General features: G+C 37.6%; 1 protein-coding gene across 1 annotated transcript; it reads right to left on the bottom strand.

The window, feature by feature from the left end:
• Window positions 1-13,598: 13,598 nt before the first annotated feature.
• On the bottom strand, window positions 13,599-25,807 carry LOC140142609 (beta-1,4-galactosyltransferase 5-like). The gene is made up of 8 exons (XM_072164609.1): window positions 25,566-25,807; window positions 24,613-24,810; window positions 21,939-22,013; window positions 20,529-20,824; window positions 17,069-17,185; window positions 15,378-15,565; window positions 14,698-14,922; window positions 13,599-13,994 (listed from the first exon to the last, which is right to left on the bottom strand). The coding sequence occupies exons 1-8, from the start codon at window positions 25,639-25,641 to the stop codon at window positions 13,865-13,867; spliced, it is 1,305 nt and encodes a 434-aa protein (XP_072020710.1). The 5' UTR covers window positions 25,642-25,807; the 3' UTR covers window positions 13,599-13,864.
• Between the last annotated feature and the right edge of the window lie 1,664 nt (window positions 25,808-27,471).

The raw sequence follows: 27,471 nt of genomic DNA, 5'->3' as shown, positions 1-27,471 counted from the left end.
ATTCTATCCATAAGAACAAACCAGGGCAAAACTGAAACATGAAAAAAAGATACAGGGAAAAAATCAACTAATGACATGCTACATAATACGTTACAAGCAAAATGCAAATATATTGGCTAAATACGCCTATAATACAAGAATACGTAATGATGTTACTGACCAGAACCCAAATAAGCAAGACTGGGATAACATACAAACAAAAAAATTGTATAAACAAACATTTGAATAAAACTCAACTCACCCCTAAACGTGCAGAGAATATACGTCAAGACAAGATGATGATGTTAATGAGTAGATGTTGGTATGATTAGTAGCAATCACCTCTATTGAAAATAAGCTGATTGGTACTTCAGAGTTAACAGTGAATCAGATTACAGTAACTTACTGAATCCCTTGCGTTTTCGTATCTGAACAAAAGACTTACGTAAACTGAAAAGATAAAAAGACCCACAGGCATCAGTTTTGACCCCCCGTAGACCATGGCGCTTGGATCTGTGCCCACCCAGGCTGTCCTATGGTAAATCTACCCAACGCACTGAAGGGTCTATTGTTCTATTGTGTCCGATTTGAGCGCTGACATATTGGAAAATGTTGCCAATTAATATTCATGAGAGTGTACATTCAACGTCCAGTTATCGAAATTGGGTGACGTGTGTTGGGCAGGTGTGAAATACATCTGACTGGGTGATTTAGTTACGTAACGCATAAAGGTTTTGGCATCATTGAATGGCTGCCTAGTGCTGTTATATGCTTAGTTTCTATAATAATAATTATTATTTTCTTTATTTTTTCCTTTCTCTGCACTTATTCTTTCTTATGCCTACACTTTAGCAGTGGCGTAGAATTCTTTTTGACATGGGGGTGGGATATTTTTGTAGGCCTACCCGGTATAGTGAATGCAGTACCTGTACCTTATGGTACAAATGCGCGCGGAAAATTTTACCATTTTACCCATTGAAACTAAACTGGTGAAATATGGGACAAAAGTGGAATACATTCGCGCGATGCACTAAAGAAATGGCATTTTTGTGGCTAACATGGTCAAATATGAGGTTGATTTCGATTTTATGTATTTCTATTATGCTCTCAAGTAAAATAAAATACCAATCTGCGCTGAGCAGACAATGTTACTTGGCTCCCAGCATGAATTATTGATTTTATACAGAGGTAAAGAAATGCACAGTGTATGTGCATGATGTGCAAGCTTACTCCAAATATTTACGGTAGAGCTGAATAGTGGTCACATGGTGACATATCATGTGTTCGGGAAAACACGTGGCAACATTTTAAGATTTCAGGCTTGTTTACTAGTTAATTGCCATTTGTACTCTTTTATTATTTATCTTTGTTAATTAACATATATTTTAAATGCTGATAAATCGTGGTTGGCTGCCCATGATATCTGTTAAATTCAATGTTTTATGAATATAATTCTACCACGCAGAGGGGGTCACGCAGCAGAATTTCACATCACCTGACTTAGCTAGATTTCGAAGCTCTGCTCTTCAAATTCATGTAACTTTCAAAGTTTATACATTTAATATATTTAATAAGATACTAATTTTTGTTATAACCAACTGGTACACGAAATATACTAGCTTATCACCTATACAGAAAGGTGATTATCAGCCTTCACTCAGCAAATTCACATGCCCGGCATATATGCAGCCATTCTCCGTCTGGATAACTTGACTGTCGCCCTCAATACGTCTGGGCGCAAATTTAAATAACAATACGCTATTTACATATCAATGTGGCCTCATGCTAATTTCTAGCGCCGCTTCCAGGCCTATTCCGTGCTATAACCATGATAACAACATATAGGCCTACTGTGAAGGAGTTAATTATAGAAAGTGAGACAGATAGACTTATACATAGCAGCCATGGCACGTTGTTACGGGTAATCGATTATCAACTCTATTGAATTGATTTAAATGAGGCGCCTAAATAAAGCTGCGTGGTAAATAATTGTACTCCGATGGTGAATTGTGATTTTGTGTGCTGGCGAACACTCAGTCACACCCTTGGGTTGAATAAGGACAATAGGTACCTCTCACGGAAATGGGCGCTTTCACATGACATTCTTTTGATCACTTATTGACAGTAGCCTGCCTGGTAAAGCGTTAATACGCTGTCAGGTTAGTTACCGATTTAATGGCGGAAGCCCTTTGTCTCGAACAAAAAGTACCTCTCGATGAATAGCAGGCGGATGTGAGTTCATAAGGGCAATGTCGGGGATTATAGGACACAATCGATGGGGAGAGATGAGGTCCGACCAGGTCCGACCGAGTCTCCTACACAGGTTACGCTCCCTGTTGAGGGGCGGAACCAAACTGGCTGATGTGGAGACTAAGCCAGTTTGCGTCGGTCTGATACTCGTCTTTGACCATGCGCAAATCTGGCTGGTCAGGAAGATATTTAATATCCCGAATTTATAATATGCCTACCAGTTCCATCTATAACCGATTTGCTAGAGAATATTTGTTACCATGTTTAATAAATTCGTATTAATCGTATAATAAAATGTGGCCAAATGTATATTTGTGTACATAGTGTGTGGATCCACTCTTCTACGGACTTGGCTACTAAGCATGTCGGGAAGGATATGGCGGTATGCTGACCTGGGTCAATATGTTCTGAGCAGATGAGGTCCGACCAATTGCCTACGACCTTGTGTGCGATCATGTGTAACAGGCAATTCCCGATAATAATAGAGGTTCCCTGTGAATAGCTTGGCGGAACTTCTAATCGGCACAAAGTTACAATGCGTTACATAATCTATTGCAGTCAGCCACCTGGACAACCGATTCTTTAGAAATGCTTAGTCGCGCTAAAAGTCGATCGATACATGTTAAAATCAGCACAATTCAGAGATACACCTTTTTGCTATGAAATTAATTTTCTCGGTCAAATATAAAGCAATATTTTTTTTTCTTCAGTAATGTCAGTTAAAAACTTGGTGCTTGGATATACATTTTTTTAAAATCCTGGTGTTAAAATTAAGCATCAAATTGTGTCTTTTAGTGTGATATTTTTGATTTTTATAGGCCTTGAATTCGCCCGCGAGCTTTTTACGGAATTCATGTTTTAGTGTCTCAAACTAATATAGTTTGCTAAAGAAAGATATTTCCCACCCCTGTAAGGCACATCGTGTGGGTCTATATGTTATAGTTTCGTCAGAATTTCCGTTTTTGTTTTACCCTTTTCCCTTCATGCTCCGAAAATGTCAGACTCAGTACTTTTATCTCGAGAGCAACCAGTAGAAATAGTCGATATTTCCTTTGTTATTATCCAGGTCAATTTTCCATTGAAAGCAAATTGCCCGACCAGCGATTTGGTAGCCCAAATCCCCAATTGAGTGTTCTGGTTAAACATGATCAGTAGGAGCGCTATAGGCCTGGGAATTTCTTTGCTACATGAAGTTCTAGCAACACTGTAGCCATGCCGGTATTCCTATTAAACCCAGGGATATCGATCCACAATGCTAGTATTAGCCTTAGATTTCACGGGTTGATTTTGAAAAATTTTCAGCCGACAGTAAAAGATGGTGAAATCAAAACGGAAATTCTGACAAAACTACGATATATCGCTCACGGTGATGTGCGTTAGAAAGTTGGGGAAAATCCTTCATTAGCGAACTATCTTACTTTGAAAAGCTAAAAGGTTGATCCAAAAAAGGCTCGCGGGCAGAGTTTAAGCCTATCAAAATCGAAAATCTTACACTAAATGACTAAATTTTACGCCTAAGTTTAACACTAGGATTTGAAAAAAAAATACAGTATCAAGCACTACAATTTTTCCTGACATTTACTGAAAAAATGAAAAGGATTACTTTTCATTTGGCCGAGAAAATTAATTTTACATTGAAAAGGTGTAACTCAAAATTTAGCTCATTTCAACACCAAATTCGATCGTTTGTATTGCCTCATTAAATGACTGAGTGAGCCTTGCATAACAAAAGAATCGGTTGTCCAGGTTGCTGAGTGTATTGCGCCTCCACGAATATGATAGCTCCGTGAATCTACCCATGGGCCTATGTGTACAAAAATAATTTTGCAGTGAGAAATAATAAACTGAAGTGTGTAGTTTACGTGCAAAGAAATCCAATCATATTGATTTAGTGTATTTTGATCAGATTGATACATAATCATGTTTGTAGCCTACTTTGTAGAGATATGATAAAAGTGCCAGTATTTCTTAGACCAACCCAAATGTTGCATGTTGCTGATTATCTTTAATGTTATATTAATTAATAGATATGTGTACACAGAGAAGATGAGAAAAGTCATCTTCTCCGGTGTACACTAAGTGCCATCATTTTTTCGAACAAAAGCACTGAAAACCCAATTTTGCCCATGTTAAAAGTGATATAGATGGTCACAATAAAAGCAGAAAACTTTTTTGCCCCCCCCTTTCCTACCACCTAAAACTTTTTGGTCCCCCCTCTTTTAAGGTCCAAAACTTGTTTGGCCTCCTCTCTTTTTACCAGCCCCCCACTAAAGGATTTCTGAACACTCCCTAAGTGAGGTTAAATGTAATGCCTAAGAATGATACGATAAACATTTCAATTGTTAAACAAGATTAATAAAATGGATGAAATTGTTATCAAAGGTACACATTTACATGTACGCTTTTACCTGTTCTTACGACACCTATAATCGTCCAAAAACCAATTGTCGACACACACTATAATATCAGCAAGAAATACAGCATTCCTAAAGTGGGTCGTCGTGTTACATAGTTGAATATCCATAATAGTGGGTAACATATTCGATACATAACGGCAAATATATGATGTTTGCAGATTGTACCGTTCGAACGCGATGTAAAGTTATCACAATTGCGTATAAACAACTCGTTTTCGTTTCGAAATCCTTTGCTCCTATAGTTCCTCATATTGGTCGCCAGTAAACTTCCATGTATGGAAATCTAAGTTTATATGGTCAGAGTTGACGCTGTGTATTTTGATGATTCTGTAAGTCCAGTGCTCGACTGGTAGCTATCTTAATTTGTTTGGGGATTTGATATCATTATTCTATCCATAAGTCCATATCAGGGCAAAACTGAAACATGAAAAAAAGATACAGGGAAAAAATCAACTAATGACATACTACATAATACGTTACAAGCAAAATGCAAATATATTGGCTAAATACGCCTATAATACAAGAATACGTAATGATGTTACTGACCAGAACCCAAATAAGCAAGACTGGGATAACATACAAACAAACAATTTGTATATACAAACATTTGAATAAAACTCAACTCACCCCTAAACGTGCAGAGAATATACGTCAAGGCAAGATGATGATGTTAATGAGTAGATGTTGGTATGATTAGTGCGGAAAAAAGGGTGATTGAACCCGGGGGTCGATTACGCATGTCAAAAATCGTATGGCGAGGCAATCAGGTTAGGACTGGAAACAAAGTGGGAAAAATGTAAAGATGTGGACAAGCTGAGGTTCAGCGATCGGCGTTGATGCCATATGGTTAAGAGTACGAAGTTTGGCTATCCAAAATGATTCACGTTTCAAAATGATATTCTCGTGGTGTTTGTAGATCATTTCAATCCCCATCAAAGATATATCGGAGATGGAATGGTCAGGGAGTTGAAATGATCGACACATAGTGTCATCGCCCTGATATCTTCATGGCAGAAATCGCCATGGTAGGTTGAACCCACAGCCACGCATGGCCATTTTGTTCCGATCTGTTTAATAGTTTTGAGACGCATAATATACCGTGGGACATCCGATTAAGGCTATTGACAATAGCCAGGTTACTGACCTCTCTGTGTGTGAGTGAGCATGGTATACGCCATGAGGTCATCTGCTAGACTGCCTCCACGAGTGGCCTACGCTGCGGTATAGTTCGGCACATATAAAATCAGAATTTGTGTCACTTTTTGAGCTCAATACGCACGGTTCTTTCTCAATACGCAAGCTAACGACTATCATATCCATTCAACACACATATTTAAGTGCAAGCAAAAAATTGTATTTTTTTATTCTTTAGAATAAAACAATACGGGAGATATTCATCATTTTCTACCCCGGTATCCAAAGATTTATCGTCTGAATATCAAATCGTGCATAGCACATTCACGTGTATCGATCCCGGGTATTGATTTTAGTGTCTCTGCTGTACAAAGTACAGGGTTCAAAAGAAATAACCCCCCTAAAATTACAAAACATTTTTTGCATAACTTGACATATATTTTGTTGATTTGAAAAATTCAAAAAGCTGTGAATAGAGGAATCGTTTTTCAACCCTCCCAAAGTTGTTTCATTTGCAAAAACCACATAATGTACAAAACATTCTCGATATTAATGTTATGGTTGATTTAATTCTTGGTTTTTTCCTTTACCTTTCTGTCGTCGATCCTTCAGGCACCCATGCAACCATCATTCAGTGAAAACAAAGATTTGCAGAACTTAATTTCGGCGTAAAATGCGATTTTCTTTAAAGTTTTTAATCAGCATTGTTTCAAAATGATAAAATCACTAGGAAGGAGAAATGAGCTCTCCACGCTTAAATTTGACCAAAAGGGTGAACATTTACCTGTACTGGGTCAGTTGAAGCATCTTGCATTTTGATTTAAAATGCTGGCGTTCTTGGATAAAGGTGTAACACTCATGATGTGGCCACAAGAAATTGGCTGCATGCAGTTAATTGACTGAATGCTGATTTCCAACTCCAATCTGTGTTGGCCATTTCTTCTTGTCATGTACACCTTTATTCAAGAGAGGCGCTGCTATAGATCTTTGCAACTGTTTCAGTCTACAATTTGCAAATAAATTTTTCATCTTTTTTAGCCAACAATGGAAATAAGCATCACACTGCAAACCTTATTTCTATAGTGATTTTACCATTTTTGAAACACCGATTGAAAACCCCATTCTTGTCAAAATTCATGTCAATGAATCATTGTTTTATACTGAAAGATGATTCCATGGGTGACTGAGTAATCGGATACATAAAATTTAAGACAAATTCACGTTGATACACGTTGACGTTTGTACATTACTTGTATAGGCTGTTGAAAAGTGCAACTTTTTCTGAAAACATCATTTTTGGAAAATGTGATAATTTTTGACCAACAAAAAATGATTTTCAAAAAGAAGAAAATTTGAAAGGTAGCAAAAGGATTCCTCTATTTACAGGTTTGTAATTTTTTTCAAATCAACCAAATGTATGTCATGTTATGCAAAGAAATGTTTTGTAATTTTAGGGGGGAGTTATTTCTTTTGAACCCTGTAGTTATTAACCAGGCGGATGTCGGTGTGCGTAAATAGTGCGTTTCTAATTCTTTTCGGCATAATTGATGTCTAATTTTGTGTTGGTGAAACGAGTATAAAGCCGCGTGGTAGTTTTGCTGACGTATTGAAGTTTAGATTTTTTGCATGTGAGAAGATATTATAACCCAAGTAGATTTGCAGTTAATTTTAGCTGTTATTGGGAATGACTCGCCGGTAGAAGAGCTGGTGAATTTCGTTGACTCAATGATGAAAGGGCAAACCGAGCACTTTTTGGAGGTGCATTTAGTACTACCGGAGTTTTCATTGCTGGGTAAGGGGCGTAATTTGGCCGTGACTGTGAGGTCCAGATTCTCTACTGAATTGGATTACATTATCAATCTTTCCTCTGTTCAACTATCCTCGCCCAATTTTATATACTTCACGGTAGTTTCCTACTTTTTACTTTTGTATCCAAATCTGAAACCGATCTTCTTAACAAAGGGCTCGGTTTATATCAACACTTTTCAACTGCATCGCGACTTGGAAGATTTCAGCCGACGGATGAGACTAAGGGAGTTCTTTCATGACAAAGAACAAAAGATAAACCACCATACAACCCCTTTAAACCCAAAAGCACTTGGAACCCACCAAAACGTAATCATCAACTGGAACCTTTTTTAGATAGAGTTTGCACCGATATTAAAAATATCCAACTCAACAGACGCGTTGATAATCCCTTTGAAATGGCCCCAAAATAGCCGTTCCATTTAATTTACATACTCCCTCTGAAATGGCTGTTCCATTAATTTACATACTCCCTCTGGAATAGCTTCCCCTAATCAAATTGCCTATTGTGAATTTCAATCGATCAAATTACATAGCTTCACTGTGAATAATATAGGTGAATAGACAAGAAGCCTTATTTACACTTTACAACACCTTTGTAGTTCCCTACATTTCATACTGCAATATTATCTGGGCTGACAAAACAACTCGCACCTTGAATCACTTTTTCTCCTTCAAAAAAAGAATCATCCGCACGTGCACCAAATCCCTTTGGCTGGCTCAAACAGAACCACTCTTCAAGCAACTTAACACACTTAAGATTCAAGATATAATTTTTTACCAACTGGGAACGTTCATGTTCTACTTCCACCACAAAATGTATTCCAATTGACTTGCCGCTAAATAACTAGACCCTCCCTCGGGTCCTTGGAGAACGACTGGTAATGTAGATTACATAGCATTAAAAATCAACCCAATACATGGACCCTCCCAGTCTGTAAGCAATTTGACTTCCAGTTCCCACAAAATGCTGGGAGTTCACTTTTACGGATTTGGAGTCACGCAATCTTTCTATATACCATGTCCATGTTTTCACTACATTAACGTTTGTGTAAGCGACTAAAACAAAGATATTGTATCCGACCAATCAACACAGCTTGGCAGCGCGGGGATATTTGAAAAGGCTTCCCTAGCTAAATAATGTGCAAACATTTGCAAACCGCACGCGATAATATACGCAATATGGACAATAGGCCTAAGTCCGAGTCGAGTGGTTGCCTTTTATTATTGCGCGTACCATGGGTCTATCAGACGCGTGCCACTTGAGCTCAATACCTCTCAGTTGTTGACAAGCAATGACAAGTGTCCCATCCGATCTTGCGTCACATCCCGCGGCATAGCTTTGTGCTACCATATTTGAATTGAAACTGGGGCGGGGCTTTCGTAATTGACATCAGAATCACCGGGCTTCGTTGAACGAATATTTGGAAGTGAAATCTCTAACACTTCGGAACAGTCTCGGCGTGGGGAGCGGTCACTGAATTTTAGCGTTCAATATAGGAGGTGTGATCAGTGTAGTGGCATCAATTTGAGCTAATTTGTGTAGAGAGAGGAATTGGTTTTGGGCTGTGTATTTAGAATGGGGGGGGTGAAGGACTATGGCATATTTTGGTAGGCTATTATGTAATTATGTATCGTTCCATTATCCAGGCCGGACCGAGACTGTGGGACAGTCTACTAAACAACTTGTTCATTACAAACGCAAGTATTCACGATCACCTCACAAGACAAGCCAGTAATTTCCATGTTAATTTAACCAAAACAAAACTTGCTGATAATACCATTAAGATTCAAGGTGCTCTACTATGGAATTCACTTCCCCAGTCAATCAAATCCAGCCCTTCTGTGTCATCATTTAAAACTTATTTTAAAAAGCATCTCATCAGTAGCTACATTTCTGACTAATGGATCAAATATATTTTTTATTATTATTATTATATTAAAAGTATATGGTATTTCAGATTGGACTTGCTTTCGTGTGTTTGTGCTATTTTGTTCTCTCTGCCTTGCCGGTTGGAGTTTGTCCCCAATAAATTATTTTCTAATTATTTTGTGTATGTAACTCCAATGTCATTATTGAATATCATTGTCATTATTGCTATATTTATCATTTACTTTGTAGGTTCTAAAAATAGCCGTTTCACAATTTCTCATGTAAATGTAAATGCCTCTGATTTGCTCATGCATGCATGTTTTGTTTTCATAGTATCCAATACTGTTACGTTTGCAATATAATCTATTTCATGTAATACAGGGTGAATAAAAACAAAAGTGCAATAGAGAAAAGAATCCATTTTTATTTAAGAACCGAGTTGGACCTTTTGGGTTTTAAAACATTTTATGAATTACATATCCATTAGTAATCTTGTGTGAAAAAAATCAAGGGATTAGCATTTACCATTTTGATTTTATGACACATTTTATAGCGTGACCTTTTACATGACCCCTACAAAATGTTCCAAAAATGTTTCCCTGGTCATCTAGTTTGTTGTCACAGAGTTTGAGCCCTATACCCCTTACAGATATCCAGATAAAACATTTCTAAGATTTGACCTCTGCATGACCTTTAACCTGACCCCTGTAAAATGTTCCCTGTTCATGAGATCTGTTGTCACTGAGTTTGAGCCCCATACCCATTACAGATATCTAGAAAATGAAATTATAAGATTTGACCCAAGATAACCTTTGACCTGACCCCTGCAAAATGTTCCACTGGTCATTAATTTTGCGCCCTGTACCCCTTACAGATGTCCAGGAAATGCATTTCTAAGATTTGACCTCTGCATGACCTATGACCTGACCTGAGGTATAGATTGTGCTTTCCGGCGAATAAACTAATTCATAATCAAATCATCTCCATCATCATACAACGTTTGTATTTATAAATAAAGAAAAAGCATCCTCCCATCCCCTCATTATACGGGGTGTAATTATACGGTGACATGAAAGTATGCCACCGACGACAGAGAGCATCAACTGTCGACCGCGTTAATAGATATCCGATAATGAAAATGTTAGCACAATATGCCATTATATACTTACGGTTATATGCCATCATATATTTATGGTCATAAACCCTCTTGTGTCCTCCCAGCACAATAGTGTTATGATTGCAGACCAGTTCATCTCCACTTTTTAATCCCTTAATTTTTGGCTTCTGAACAAAAGAGAACCAAAACTAATAATTTGAAATGAGGGACTGTCAACTTTACTCAAGTTGGGTAAAGTTGACACCAGGGACGACCATGATTGTGGGAAACCGCTGAATGGGGTAAATTTTACTAAGATCAGCAAGGGTAGTTACTAGTTAGTGGTTTATATATACTTTTCAAATGTTTCACATCATATTCTTGTGTAATGGTTTTACCGTTTCTTGTGTTTATTTCTGGCACTCTTTTACACAAAATTGTGTAAATTTGACCCATACAACGGTAATTAAATGCATTTACAAACAGTCCTGTTAAATAAATATACCTCAGTTTTTGCAGGTGTGCAGGCCTATCTAAAATAACCTTAAAAGATATACTAAGTAGGGGCCTATGCTTTACGTTTAATATAGTGTATTTCGATAAAACAATTTCATTGCGTGGTCTGCTATGGCTGATTATGATTGCTCTGTTTCCGATTGTTTAGTTGATTTTGACTGAAAGCTATTAATATATATATATATTTTCGAAAAATAAAATTGTCAAAGTTTTGAAAAATTTTGGAAGCTTTTGTGATATTTTAGAAAAAAATCCCGACGGACGGACCCTGCTTCAAAAGATTATCCGGCCATAAAACTGAGGGTTTTTTCATATCATATCATATCATATCATATCATATCATATCATATCATATCATTTCATATCATTTTATTTGCCAGTTAAAAACATATACATATAAAATATGTGCACTTAGAACTATAACTAAAGGGTTAACATTTAGCTATGTTATTTGGCAAAAACATGATATTTTTTTTATTCCAAGAAATTAAAAATAGATGCCTGTGCTACGGCAAACTGCCTTCAACCTTGCGAGATATAATACATGTAATAACAACATGAACAATAACAGGATTTATTTTCAACATGGACTCGAAAATATCCATTTTTGAAATCAAAACGAAAAAATGATCTAAAAATTGTAATTTATTTTGAACATTTAAAAAATGAAAAAAGTTTATATTTTTAAAGGACAGACATGTAATCAGCCTAAAACAGGCTTGTCGCAGTCTACAAAGTTCATTGCTTATTGTAAAACGTGTAGACTTGACACAAATCTTTGCAATTACTCTAAATAATTTCATGGTGTGCGTCGCGGAAATGCAAAAATTGTGCATGTCGTTATAGTGCAGAATTTAATCTTATTGAATTGAAGCACAATCTGCATTTTGGTGACTTTGTTTGGCTTTCAGTTATAATGCACGATTATAATATTATTATTTGCGATTGGACCGACATAATATTTTTCAGTTGGAAAATTAAAATTTATTTTGATACAGTTGTGGAAGTCACGGCTGCCGAATTCAGCACCATGACAAAGTGTATGAACATAGACGTGATATCAGATAGGATAATCATTATAAAAGCCTGTTTAATTCCATGTTCATGATGGATTTATGGACATTTGGAAGTCTGCTATAGGCATCTGAGTATTATAAACTAGGATCGTGTAGAGGTATGACAGGGCATGGTTCAACATGCCGCATAATGTTACGGCTGAATTTAAGGTGCTGCGTCATTCTGTAGAAAATACGCACAATTTTACGGTTCAACATGCCGCATGATGTTACGACTCGGAAAACATTGACGTACCAGTCATTGGCAAAATGCCTGTGGATTAACAACAACAACCCCACACACACCCACCCCCACACACCCACCCCCACAGTGACAATTTGCCACAAAATGAAAACCATTAAAATTGTTCTAGGTTTAAAATTTTACTACATTTCAAAGTCACTAACTTTCCCATTATATCAGTAAAGCTTTGTTATGTAATAGCCAACATGACCTCTACGTATAGCCACTTCACACCTTTTCGTGCAGTGTCAACACACAGACACATGTAATTGTTTACATAGCGCTATAGCCAGGCAATATGCAGCCATGCATACATGTACCTGTAAGATGCATGGAACAATGTTTTATACATCTAAACCCTAACCTAAATTATAACCCTACACTCTAACTCTATGACATAACCCTAAATCTAAACCCTAACATTGCAATTGCTAGTGGTCATGAATTGAAATTATAGCCATTCCAATATGGCAGCTTAGTTATAGAAGTACAAGATGGCGTCCAAAATGACATCCATTTTAACCTCTTAGCCTATTTTGGATAATGCCAACCAATTCAAGCCTCCAATTTCATCATGTAAGGGGTTATATTAAAATAACATTACGTAACCATTGATACACAGATGGGTTTCATTTCAACTTCTTTCCATTTCTGGTCAAAAAGTGCATTTATTGAAAGATGTTTTGATAATAATTTTGATTTTGCCAAAATTAGCTGTTTTTAGAGAAAATTTTGCCCAAACGTATTATATACCTCAACTAAAGATTCCCGTCATCTGATTGGTTAAAAGCGCGGGCATAGTTTTGACTATGCCTGCAAAAGTAACTATTCCCCGGGCATAGTTCTGCATGTGTGTCGTTCCAAGCGTAAAATGATATTTCGCGCGCTATAATTACGCGGAAATCGCAGATTGTAATGATCTGTGCCGTTCGCATTGAAACTATTAATTTCTCTTCTCAAAATCGACGTTTTTAACTAAACAGATGACAAGAGTCTTATGATTTGGTATATAAAACAAATATTGACTGCTTTTTATTCCGAGCATGGATAAAGTTATAGGCCCGCGGTGATCTCAAACCATGACTTTTTCCTTCGGCTACGCCTCGGGCCATAGTCATGGTTTTGAGATCACCTTGGACCTATAAATTTAACCATGCCTCTCACAGCAGTCAATATTTGTATAGTAGTATACGGGTTTTTTTGTGCTTTCTTATTGTTTTAAAGGTGCAACAAAAAACCCATTAAATTACTCGGTGACACGAACATTCCTATGTTATACTACTGGTTTGACCACACGCCTATTATAGTGTGCTTTGAAAGGTGTTTCTGACCCTTCTGTATTTCTCCTGGTTTTGCATGGCTTTTAGAATCCTGGGTTTGCTGAGTAAAATCTATGGTTATTAACGGTATTATTCTACGCCGTTTTCGGGTCTGTTTTCTGATGCTGTCCTTCAGCTTCAGACTTGATTACATTTTAACATGTGGTACGTTCCATTAGAGTTTCTGGATATCAACTGAGATATTGGTATATAACACGTGGAGTGTGACTTCCGGTTTTTTATACTGCAAATTGTTCAAACCGTCTTTTTTGAGTCGTGGTTTAAAGTTCTTTAGAAGATTATGCCTGAAACGAAACAAGAAAAAATATTAAGATGATTTTCTTATTATAGTTAAACCAAGATGATCATTCGGAGATATATCAGGCGTATTTCAAATTTGTGTCATTTTGAGAAAACGGGACTTTTGTATGCAAATTTATATACAATACATAATAGTATGTGAGCCCAGAATTGGACAGTACCACTTGGGGGGGGGCAAAGCTACACGTTCATTTTTACCATACTAGTAGTTGACATCATGGGCTACACAAAAATGCCTGAAAGCAATTGAACCGGAGTAGTTTTTGGCGGATAAAGGTCATCGAACTTTACACTGGGTCAAATTTAAAACTTGCTCAAATTGTTTAAAACCCTTTCATGGTATTCATCTAGTCACAATGATTCAGAAAATGTATTTACCATTCTTGAGTTATAACCGAAAACAGTGTTACTTTTTACATGTTTTTATGGAATTTTGAACTTCTACTCTTTGTACCATTATTTTGTTATTTCTTTAATTATTATCAAATTTTCAGCTTTGAGACTTGGTGTAATTGAAGAGAACTATATTTAAAACCAATACACCAAAACATTGCAAAATGACCAAAAATCACGATACGTCATTATGCATGTTATGTGATGAACCCGGCGAAATAACAATCGGAAAAGGACAAGGGGGAAAGGCGACATTTTCTTAACATGCATGGTCATGCATGTAATTCATCTTACCTCTCTTTCATGAGTGGAGCACTTTGATGATGATGTTTAATGACATTATAGTATCCTTTAGGTCCTTTGATACGGGTGATCTCTAGTCCGGCTTCTCCAATGCGTTTCAATATTTCATCATCCTCAGCACCCCAACCCCAATAAACATTGGGAAAACCATTAATTTGGAATACTTGACCTCGGCCTAATCCCATCACAGCACCAAAGAAATTATTGTAGGGTAATCTAAAAAAAGAAACAAATACACAAACGAAATAGGTTTACAAAGGGACATCAATATACCACATCACAATCCCTGCATAAGTTACACCATCAGCCGTCGCAGCATTAGGCGGAGGCGCCATATTTAGCGTTAGCTTTGGACAGTTGATTATTTTCTTTATTTCCTTACCCGAGTGAAAAATAGTTCAAAAGTTGTGAGCCGATTGAAATAATTCTTTTGGTTTATTAACGCTAACGATTAAGGGTTTCTTTTCATACCAAAATATATTTGATCAACTTTTCAGAAATAGGAGTAAAAGAGGGGGCAATGAGGGGCCTCTATTTGGGGGGGGGGCACTCTGTATAACAAGGGTTACCATCGACTTGCCCAAATATCGTGATTTACGTGTTGAACCAATGGTCTGTCAAAATACTGGATATGTTATTTATAGTCGCCCGTCCTCTGCAAACTGACTTACTTATAATCCCATCGATCTGCTCCACTCAAGAAATGTCTTGGCATGCCACTACAGCCATAGTAGTTGTTGTCGCTAATGGGGATATGATCCACGTCGTGAAAAACAAAACAATCCCATTTGGAGAAATTTAGCGACTCCAGGAAGCCCACATTCATTAACATAGCTCGGTTGAAGTTCAGCTTATTTGCCTGTGAACATATCAATATAATAAATAAAACTGAGCATGCTGAGGGCAAGAAGACCGTAAGTCATATTTAGCGTTTTGAGATATGATCGTTTAAACTTGTTAAAATAAGATAATTTGGAAACCAAAAAAGCCATAATATTGACACTTCTCAGGTACATGGGTATAGACAAGAAGCTAAGAATCATTTTGTATATCAACTAAGCAAATATCTGTAATATTGATCGATATTGTTCGATTTATCATTTTTGGACTTACGGTCTTCTTGCGCTCGGATTGAAACAAAAGCTTATACATGTAACTCAAAGCGGAATGATGGAAATACTAATTCCATATTGGTAATCTATGTGCAAAGACGACCTACAAAGCTTTACACGTTCCTTTAAAGCGACACATTGGAATTCACCAATTTTGGAATTTCCAATGGTACAAGCCCAGGGTGCACTCACTAAAATGGGTGACAGGGATGTGCGACCCTCTCACCCAATGACCCCCTTTTTTGTTTTACTGAATTCGCTCTCACCCATTGACACTCTTTTTTGTTTTCCTGCCACCAAAAGACCCTCTTTTTTCAAATCCGATTGGATTCCAACGCTTCCCTGAACGATTTGTTCCCGCATTCATCTCTACTCGTTGCTTTGTCGCACGACACAAAACTTGTGTTGCCGCCAACACGAGTCTGGTTGTTAAGACCGAAACATCCCTAGTTTCGAACTGCTGTCAGCACCTCCCCGTCACTTCCAAAGTTGAGTGCCCTCCGGGTACAACATTAACATGAGTACATGTAGGTGTTTATTACACATAATCTAACAATTAAGGTATAGTTTTCTCAGCAGTAAGATATCAAAAAAGAAAAGAAATATTGGTGCGTTTACAGCCTTTTTACGCACAATGTTCATGGTCTTCTCCATCTATAGATATGTTTAATTTTAGTTGTAGTTTCTTTAACAAATCACTTTTGTAAAGATGTTATGTAGCATATTACTATTAATTATAAGCCTCGTATACTATTGTGAAAGAACTTCTAATTCACTTGTGCGCCATTTATCTGTTATGGATAGTGATACAGTAAACACAACAACAACAACAACGGATAGGCTCCTTGTACTAATTCCGTTGGTGCTACATTTTATGTACCATTGCCAATAGTGCTCAATACGTTGGGAAATTACACATTTACAAAACGCTACAGACAGGGCCCCGCCAATCGGTTAATCCCTTATAATCTCATCTTAATCCCCACCAGTTCCCCACAATACCGTACCCCAGATAGGTGTGTACTTCGTCTAAGAGAATACCAAACAAACTCTAATCCGAACCCTAACCCTAACCTTAATCCTACCCTAACCCTAACCCTTACCCTAATCCTAACCCTAATTCATTACCCTAACTGTAATCCTAGTATTTCGTGCTCTCTTACACTAAGGATAAACTCCAGAAATGGGTGGGATTAAGAAAGTACTTGAACACTGAATGCATAACGTGTGCCAAAACCTCTTGTACATACCTGCTCAGCAACATAAAATCCAAACTCCAGCTTTTGACGCTGTAACATTGGCGTGAGGAAGCGGATAACTATTGGTAGATGGAACGAGCGGTTTCTGTACGGAATCACAATGGCCACCTAAGGATGTGGGGAAAAAAAGAAAATATCCGATGATAAGAAATATACAGGGGAATCGCACACTAGTACAATTAAACATGAAATTACAATAGAAAAATAACATACACAGGCAGGTAAACCAGAGAAAAAACTCCGGATATATACATGCCTGTGCGGGGAATTGAACCCCATACCCCTCGCTTACGGGGCGAGCGCTCCTACCACTGAGCTACACAGATTGTCCCTGATAAACCCTGACTCAAGTCTGATACTGAAGGACATGAGCAGTCAGGGTAAACAGTACAAACAGCACATAACACACCAGTGTACGAGATCAACTCATGATGATTTATACCGTCAGCGTAATAATCATACAAACAAGGGAAGAGGCTTACGCATCATCACTGACAAAGAAACATTCAAACATTACGAACTAGCGCACGAGATTTAATTAATGATGCTTAATTGTTATTCTTATCAATATACAGAGGAAAGATGAATCACGCATCGCACACTAGCGCAATTACACATAAAATTACAGTGGAAACATAACATGCACAGGCAGGTAAACCAGAGAAAATCTCTGGAGTTCGGACATACCTGCCTGTGCGGGGAATTGAACCATATAATAGACAACTCTCCTACGGGGCGAGCGCTCTAACCATGGAGGTATATAAATAAATGGAGAATGATCCAGCCAAGCCTCTTTTGTACTACGTTGGTTATGACCAATTATTGTTGAATAGGCCATTTCAGGTTTAGATTGATTATGCTAAGCTGATTACATTGTGAAGTCTGTTTCACTGGCCATTGATTTCAATGGGGTAAAATGAAGTTTTTACTTATTGGAAAGTGCTCATGTTTCATAAAATTTTGATATCAAAATCCCATTTTCGCCAAAAATTGAGTGCTTAAATTGCATCAAGAAATCAGTCTTTTTGAAAAAAGAAACACCTTATCTGTTGTCATTTTGTGACTCCCTACATTTTGGTCATGAAAAATTGAATTATGACTTTTTTTCCCCGTATATTTGGAACCCCTCCCTCCAAAGAAAATAATAGCCTCCTAATAATATTAATAATCATTTAGGCCTAAATACTGATAATTATTTATTATACAATGAGAAGTTTAATGATGATGATTTAGGCGGCCTATACGATTTCATGACAATACAGAATTAAAAGTTTAAAAACAATATTAACATGTCATCCGTCATGGCACTCAATCAATTTGACCCGAAGCTTCAACCAAAATCACGGTTATCATACACGAAACTATGAGCATGGACGTACTAAATATTATTTAGTACGTCCATGCTATGAGAAACTGTTTAAACAAAGTATGTAGGGCCTATACATTCCGTATATCAATTTCTCTCTTGAAAAGATTGTCTGATCATCACTTTTGCTTGAATTCCGAAGTACTTCAGGTAAATTTTGCTCGCTCGTAACTCAAATGGCCCAAATTGGCCCAACATAATCTTTTCACAATCGGAAGGTAAAAACGTCTTGTTTTCATTTGCACTATATTTGAACTCCTCAGACCCCCTTAAAAGCTTAATATATGAACATGAAAACTAAGTATATTTGTCAAGTTACGGCACAACTAGTGTAGAAAACAGTTTCATAACTTGAGAACAGAACATCCGAATTTCTTCGGGTTTTCGCACGATCATACATTGAAACTATAAGCTATCAAAACTGGTGACTTTGAACTAGCTGATTGACTAGCTGACGTCATTATACAGTCTCTTTTACAAGGCTTCCGGTACGGGTCAATGTAGGGTCAATTCCTATGAGGAATTTTTGGGAGTGACAATCAATGAACCATGGTAGAGGCTCATAACCATCGTGGAGATCAATAGCTTGGCTGAAGTGGCTGGTCAATTGAAGTTTGGTGACTCATTGAATAGAGGTAACGGGATAATCTCCACTTAGGAGATTAAAATTCTGGCGATCATTCTCCATTTATTTATATACCTCCATGCTCTAACCACTGAGCTACTGTTTATGGAAACATAACATGCACAGGCAGATAAACCAGAACAAAATCCGGAAATACCTCCCTGTGTGTAGAATTGAACCATAGACCTCTCTCCTACGGGGCGAGCGCTCTTCATACTTCTGAATTGAGCACTTTTTCTACCTGGCAGTTTCGCTACTTCTTGCATACAAAAAACTATATATAAAAGCCTTTGATTTTTGCAGTTACGATCGTGTACAAAACAGAATTTGTTTATACGCTTTTTCACTCGCTTCGGTCGCGTTTTTCGGGTAAAATCTACCATTTTGGCCCTCAAGCGCCGGATTTTACATGCATCGTAAAACAAACAAACATACAGGGTGAGTCAAAAAAAAGTGCAATAGAGCAAATAATCGATATTTATGTAAGAACCAAGTTAAACTTTCCCATTATTGAAATTTTTAATAAATGCCACACTCAATAGTCACCTTCTATGAAAAAATGAAGTGACTGGCTGCTATCGTTTAATTTATATGAGTCTTTTTGCTACGATACCCAATTTCATTATTTGTCCACGAGGTACATGTACCATGTATTTTGAATGAGAGCACACAATGCAGGATAAAGGCACCAGCTCTGAAACTGACTATAATGTGAATAAGGTTAATTTTTGCGTTATTTTAATCTCTTTTTTTCTGTTCAAACAAATTTTTCAACATTACTTTAAATCCGTCATACCTCACTCGACTCCAACTCCAGTTTATTTATTCCCAATATGTCCAACTTACTGGATATTTGTAATTCACTCTACTTCAAAACCCGCCTACACATTTATGTTTTTGATAGAGAATAAACATCTTTAAAATAAAGAGGAGAAATGAAAACAACAACAATTATTGTTTCTTCTCCTTGAACAAGACCAAGGGCAATAACACTTTGGGTCCTCCATTTTATTTCAATGCCAATGAGGTTAAGAAAATGGCAGTTGTTCCAAATCTACCTTACACAGAGTGTGATGACATTCAAATTTTTGATGTCTCTTGGACAAACATTAAAATTGGGTATCGCTATAAAATGTGTCATAAAAACAAAACGGTAAATGCTAATTCCTTGATTAGTTCACACAAGATCACTAATGGATATGTTATTTATAAAATGTTTTGAAACCCAAAAGGTTCAGCTCGGTTCTTAAATAAAAATGGGTTCATTTCTCTATTGCATTTTTTTTACTCACCCTGTACAATCCCCCAAACGCAAAATATGTGTTGGCAGGTCCCATAGAGCAGCGTTTGTTTTTTGCCTCAGAGAAAAACACAAAAACTTACTTGTGTGGGACAAGTGCCCTTTTAATGGAATCATCAGCGTGTTTAGTAAATACAATGGGTCGTTAACTAACTCTCACCTTCCATCTCGGCACACAATCTAATGGCGTCCAAATTCCACCGGGTGTATACATATAATTGTCAGTTAGCATCCGATTGGATTCCAACGCTTCCCTGTAAGCTTTGTTCCCGCATTCATCTCTACTCGTTGCTTTGTCGCACGACACAAAACTTTTGTTGCCGCCAACACGAGTCTGGTTGATAAGACTGTTAGTGTTTTCTACCAATTGTCTAACATCCATAATCCTCTTCCCGAGTATGATTTTCTCAACTTCGTCAATAGAGACATCGCTTAAATTTACCTTTCTTTCAATTACTACGGAAAAATAGATACGATATATTAATTACCGTTTTGTCAAAACTAAATGTTCTATGCGATTTCTGGCGGAACCCGGCGGTTTCAGCGTTTTCCGCCGGAAGAACGTCGAACCCGCCCAGAACCGGTGGTCGAGTTTTGACTTGATCCCCCAAGATTTTTATCCGCCCCAACGACCTAAGCTAATCGTAGATCTATCCTTTGCGCTCATTTTAGTGATAAAGTTTTTACCCCAGGACCTTACCCGGGGTATGACCGGCCGTCAAAGATGGCCATGGGGAGGGGGGGTGTTGAGGCCCATCATTGGTTTCTATATTTAAATGTAATGATTTTCATTTGGCTCCTGTAAAATTCTTCCAAGAGCTACTGACCCTTTACTTGTTATTTAGGTTGAAATAGTCATTTCCTTTTATATTGAGGAAAAAATTAAAAAAATTAAATTATTATGTGGGCATGTTTGCACTTATTTTGGTATCAATAGATAGAGGAGACTTATAGCTATACATTGGTACCAAATATAGCGGTATATGAAATTGAAAATAAGGGTGCAACAACACTGACCCCCCCCCCCGCCTCGTAGTCCGTGTTACAAAATATGACTCAGTGGTTTTAGTGTTAAACCTACCCAATCTTTGCAATATTAGAATTTACAATAACGGTCTAGCAACACAGAGGTCATGGATTCAGGCATTTCCAAAGTCAGCCAATCCCCGTTGGTTACTCTTCAGCTATCTTCAATAGGACTAATAAATACTTTATTAAGCCCAAAGCGGTACATGATTGAGACATTGTATCTCCGAACCAATAGTCTCTTACGCATTTTCATGGGCACCGCATATGGATCCAAAAGCCCAGGATGAAACTAATGTCCAAGGAACCAATATCAAAATGGCCACCGGGACGCCTACTAGCATTCATGGGCTGCAACTGATTTTCAATTTGTTCCGTTAACATTATAAATATGCGAGAGAGCTGAGCCTGAACGTAATCTCGATATTTAAGGTAACAATGTTTGTTATTGAATTATTTTTTCAGAAGCAAAAATTATAGTGTCATAGAAAAAAAGGGACTTCGATACATAACAATTAATACAATAAATGCGATATCGGCCTACCCAGATCCGGAATGTCGAGTTCTGGACAAACAGATGTGGCATTTCTACGCACAATAACGGTGGCAGGTTGTATATCTGTGGGGGAAAAGAACATTTTGTACATTATTAATGAACTATTACATTATTTTATTTTAACAGACAGCTGGATACCCAAAACTAATTGTAAGACAACGAAAATTGATCGAGGTGGGAGAAAGAAAGAGAGAGGGCGAGAGAGAAGGGAGAGAGAGCTCTCACTGAACCGTTAAAGTGGGGACATTCATAGGAATTTTCACCGTCATAGTGGGTACTCAAGTAAAAAGTGGGGACATTGCGATACCGCCACTTCAACGGTGGGCGTCATAAAAGCATAGACGGAGCTATTGCAACATGGGACTGTATGGGTCTTCGTTAGCGAGTGAGAGAGTACAGATGAAATATTTAGGAGATATGACGGTTGGACTAAAATGGTGAAAACATACACGTCTCCATTTGATTTTTATCTCACTTTTTAAAGGAAACACATAATACGGAAGAGATATTTTGGCCTTAAAATGGAAGCAGGGGCCCTCGATATACCGGCCGCAGCGAAATAACCGGATTTAGCTCTCGTTATCTTATGCTGGAAACGAAAAAGTGGGGACTGTCCCACTTGAACGGTTCGGTAGAGGGGAAAGAAGGAGAGAGGGGAAAGAAGGAGAGAGGGAGAGATAATGGGGGAGAGGGAGGGAAAGAAAGAGAGGGAGAGAGATGGGGGAGGGGAGAGCGCGCGCCCGAGAGGGAGAGGGGTGAGGTCAGATACTCCACCATCAGGCCTCTAAATAAGAAAACAAATCCAAGGGTCCTCCGGACCCTTGCCGTTGACATTTCAAGGGTCCTCACCAATTTTTAAGGGTCCGACCCAGGACCCTTGCCTGTGAAATTTCAAGGGGCCTGACTAATTTTCAAGGGTCCCACTATTATAAAATATTATGATGTGTAGACTATAGAAACAATAATTAGGCTACCTCCTGCTTGTGCACTAACATTATAGCAGTAGAAAATTGAAAACCCGGTTTCAAAACTTGATGGGAAACGAAAATGAAAGTGTACTCAGTGAGTTGGACGTATTATGTGAACCACATTTTCCAGTGGAACAACAAAAGATTTTCTGCTCTGTGCATGGTTTAATTTTTACGAGTCACGCGGACCCGTACCATATGAAATGTGCGGGTCCTCGCCTACTTTCACGGGTATTTGACGCAAGGACGCGCCTTATTTCGAGCGCTGTCCACCATTAGCAATGATTAGCATGATTAGGAAATTGTGCAAATACGAAAGAACTGCACGATATTAAAATTGAGAGCCTGCGTGTAAGATGATGCTCGGTGCTTATCTTTTTTCGTGTTGATATTTTTATTGCACAAATAATCGCAGCTGGGTAAAAAGTTTAGAGTTTTCTCACACATTTATGTTTTTGGAATATTTCCAAGAAATGGTAATGCAAAATGATATCAAAAATCACACGTAAAGATGTAAGCATTTGATCATTGTCTTTCTTAGCTCAAACGTTCTTTGAAAAGTGAAAATATAACATATTGCACAACATAAAGAATTAAAGTTGTGAAGCTTCCAATATTGTATCAATGTTTCCTAGGACAAAATGGTGCTTCAAATATTGTTATGGATAATTAATGCAAAAGTATTAGCTTCAGTGAAACCATGATTAACATAACACCGTCGGATTATAAAATAGATAAGAGGGCTAAAGCTAATGAGATACACAAACCTTAGGAAGGGGTGAGCTATTATGAAAAAATCGTCTGTTAATTAAACTTGGAATTGATGCGCGCATTATGTAACCGCTCATTTCTTCACACCAGTGATAGTCAACCAACTAAAATGCACAATCAAATGAGCTACGCGCTGCTCTCAGGGCCGAATTTACCATAGGGCAAGATGGGCCCGGGCTCAGGCCCCCAAAATATATGGGGCCCCCAAAATTGCCCTGTGCAGTGTGCATCTTCCATTTTAGCCCAAAACACCATGTTTTAGGCCAAAATAGCCTACAAAATTGCAAACTTGGCCAATTGAGAGCACATGCCTTCCTCACGGTGCGTTTGGGGTCTCGAAATTTTGGCCTGGCCCAGGGCCCCAAAAAAGGTAAATCCGGTCCTGGCTGCTCTTTAAATTTTTTGATTCCGATACCAATATCATATGTCCAAATGTATTCACCTGGTGATTGTTTCTGGGACACCGTGTATCCGGGGAAAATATTTGCAACTGTTGCCATTTCCCAAAACCCTGTTTGCATCTGACGGAACGTCATCAGGGTCTCGATCGGCTCTCGAGATGATAGTTCGACATGGTATATTGGTTTAGTCGATGACAAATGAGTGATAACAATATTGAGCGAAAGAAAAGGCATTGAAAGACGAAAAGAAATGAAAAGAAAAGAAAAGTGAAGAAAAGAAAAAAGAAGGAAAAGAGAACTGATCGAAAAAGGAGAGACAAGCGGGAAGAGAAAATTCCCAGCAAACACAACAATATTTTCAAAAGGGTTTAAAAAACATTTTTTTAAATTGGTCAAAACGTTTTAATAACGTTTAGCTCTATTATTGTAACGTTTTCAAAACGTAATTGTGGTTTTCATACATTTAATCGTTATACTATTTATAGCATATGTTACAAATATGTTTTGTGTTTGCTGACTTACCGTTTGATTTCGATGTTACATTTGTTTCTGCTGCTTCTTTTGGTTTAATCAGAGGTGTCATTTTCTTTGGTTTAATGATGAACATATCAGCAGCGTTAAATTGATCATGGTCAATCTCGGGAAAAGCCATCCAATTTCCCAGACTACGAAGTTGACGCTTTGTATTATTACTCGATAGTCTAGACTCAAGTGTGTTTTCTGTTGAAAAAAATATATTGATAAGTCATATGAATTTAACTCGATTACTTGAGTTACAACGGGTTAAACACTAAGTGAAATAAACAGGGGCATAGCTAGCATCTTCGCCAAATGCAAAAAGGTCGACTTTACGAGCGTTGCAGGTTATGGTTTTTTTGGTTTTAAAAAGGCCATATTTGCCCATTTTCGAGCAAATAGTGAGCGAAAAATAACGTTCTTTATGCTTTTTAGATCAAAAATGTCAAAATGCCTACTTTTGGAAGAAAAAGTCCCTTTTTCAAAATCCCTACAAATACACCGTATCAAAACAGAAATGAGATTCGATTTTTGTACTAACATTGTGCATTGCATTTGGACATATTGGCTACTGTCGTGTGTAGGCAGGCCTTAGCTAAACATAAACAGTGCAAGGCTGTCGAATTTTGAACGTAAACATCTTTGGATCTACACCCTACATGTACCCGTGTCTTTGTTAAAACACATCCTACTGGGTTTTCTTCAGAATGATTTGAAAAAGTGATATTTGTTAGATCCTTTAAGGTTTTGTCAGCCACTGGTAATCGCACGCGCGAGTGTCGATATCGTTTATTTTTTGTTGAAAGAGTTTCGAACTTTAAACCTCAAATTTGATCTAAGTAAGGTTAATTGTGGTCTTATGCCTAATAACGATACGATAAACATTTCAAATGTTAAGCATGATTAATAAAATGGATGAAATTGTTATCAAAGGTACACAGTTACATGTACGCTTTTACCTGTTCTTATTACACCTATAATTGTCCAAAAACCAACTGTCGACACACACGATAATATCAGCAATAAATACAGCATTCCTAAAGTGGGTCGTCGTGTAACATAGTTGAATATCCATAATAGTGGGTAACAAATTCGGGATATGACGGCAAATATATGATGTTTACAGATGGTACCGTTCAAACGTGATGTTAAGTTATCATAATAATTGCGTTTAGACAACTCGTTTTCGTTTTGAAATCCTTTGCTCCTGCATGGAATCTCAAAGGGTCTATAGTTCCTCATATTGGTCGCCAGTAAACTTCCATGTATGGAAGTTTATATGGTCAGAGTTGACGCTGTGTATTTTGAAGATTCTGTAAGTCCAGTGCTCCACTGGTAGCTGTCTTAATTTGTTTGTGGATTTGATATCATTATTCTATTCATAAGTCCATATCTGCAAGACTGGGATAACATACAAACAAACAAAATTGTATAAACAAACATTTGAATAAAACTCAACTCACCTCTAAACGTGCAGAGAATATACGTCAAGACAAGATGATGATGTTAATGAGTAGATGTTGGTATGATTAGTGCGGAAAAAAGGGTGATTGAACCCGGGGGTCGATTACGCATGTTAAAAATCGTATGGCGAGGCAATCAGGTTAGGACTGGAAGCAAAGTGGGAAAAAGGTAAAGATGTGGAGAAGCTGAGGTTCAGCGATCGGCGTTGATGCCATATGGTTTAAGAGTACGAAGTTTGGCTATCCAAAATGATTCACGTTTCAAAATGATATTCTCGTGGTGTTTGTAGATCATTTCAATCCCCATCAAAGATATATCGGAGATGGAATGGTCAGGGGAGTTGAAATGATCGACACATAGTGTCATCGCCCCGATATCTTCATGGCAGAAATCGCCATGGTAGGTTGAACCCACAGCCACGCATGGCCATTTTGTTCCGATCTGTTTAATAGTTTTGAGACGCATAATATACCGAGGGACATCCGATTAAGGCTATTGACAATAGCCAGGTTACTGACCTCTCTGTGTGTGAGTGAGCATGGTATACGCCATGAGGTCATCTGCTAGACTGCCTCCACGAGTGGCCTACGCTGCGGTATAGTTCGGCACATATAAAATCAGAATTTGTGTCACTTTTTGAGCTCAATACGCACGGTTCTTTCTCAATACGCAAGCTAACGACTATCATATCCATTCAACACACATATTTAAGTGCAAGCAAAAATTTTATTTTTTATTCTTTAGAATAAAACAATACGGGAGATATTCATCATTTTCTACCCCGGTATCCAAAGATTTATCGTCTGAATATCAAATCGTGCATAGCACATTCACGTGTATCGATCCCGGGTATTGATTTTAGTGTCTCTGCTGTACAAAGTACAGGGTTCAAAAGAAATAACCCCCCTAAAATTACAAAACATTTTTTGCATAACTTGACATATATTTTGTTGATTTGAAAAATTCAAAAAGCTGTGAATAGAGGAATCGTTTTTCAACCCTCCCAAAGTTGTTTCATTTGCAAAAACCACATAATGTACAAAACATTCTCGATATTAATGTTATGGTTGATTTAATTCTTGGTTTTTTCCTTTACCTTTCTGTCGTCGATCCTTCAGGCACCCATGCAACCATCATTCAGTGAAAACAAAGATTTGCAGAACTTAATTTCGGCGTAAAATGCGATTTTCTTTAAAGTTTTTAATCAGCATTGTTTCAAAATGATAAAATCACTAGGAAGGAGAAATGAGCTCTCCACGCTTAAATTTGACCAAAAGGGTGAACATTTACCTGTACTGGGTCAGTTGAAGCATCTTGCATTTTGATTTAAAATGCTGGCTTTCTTGGATAAAGGTGTAACACTCATGATGTGGCCACAAGAAATTGGCTGCATGCAGTTAA

This window comes from Amphiura filiformis, chromosome 20 (assembly GCF_039555335.1).
Source record: "Amphiura filiformis chromosome 20, Afil_fr2py, whole genome shotgun sequence".
NCBI lineage: Eukaryota > Metazoa > Echinodermata > Ophiuroidea > Amphilepidida > Amphiuridae > Amphiura > Amphiura filiformis.
This window is presented reverse-complemented; position numbering and strand designations above follow the sequence as displayed.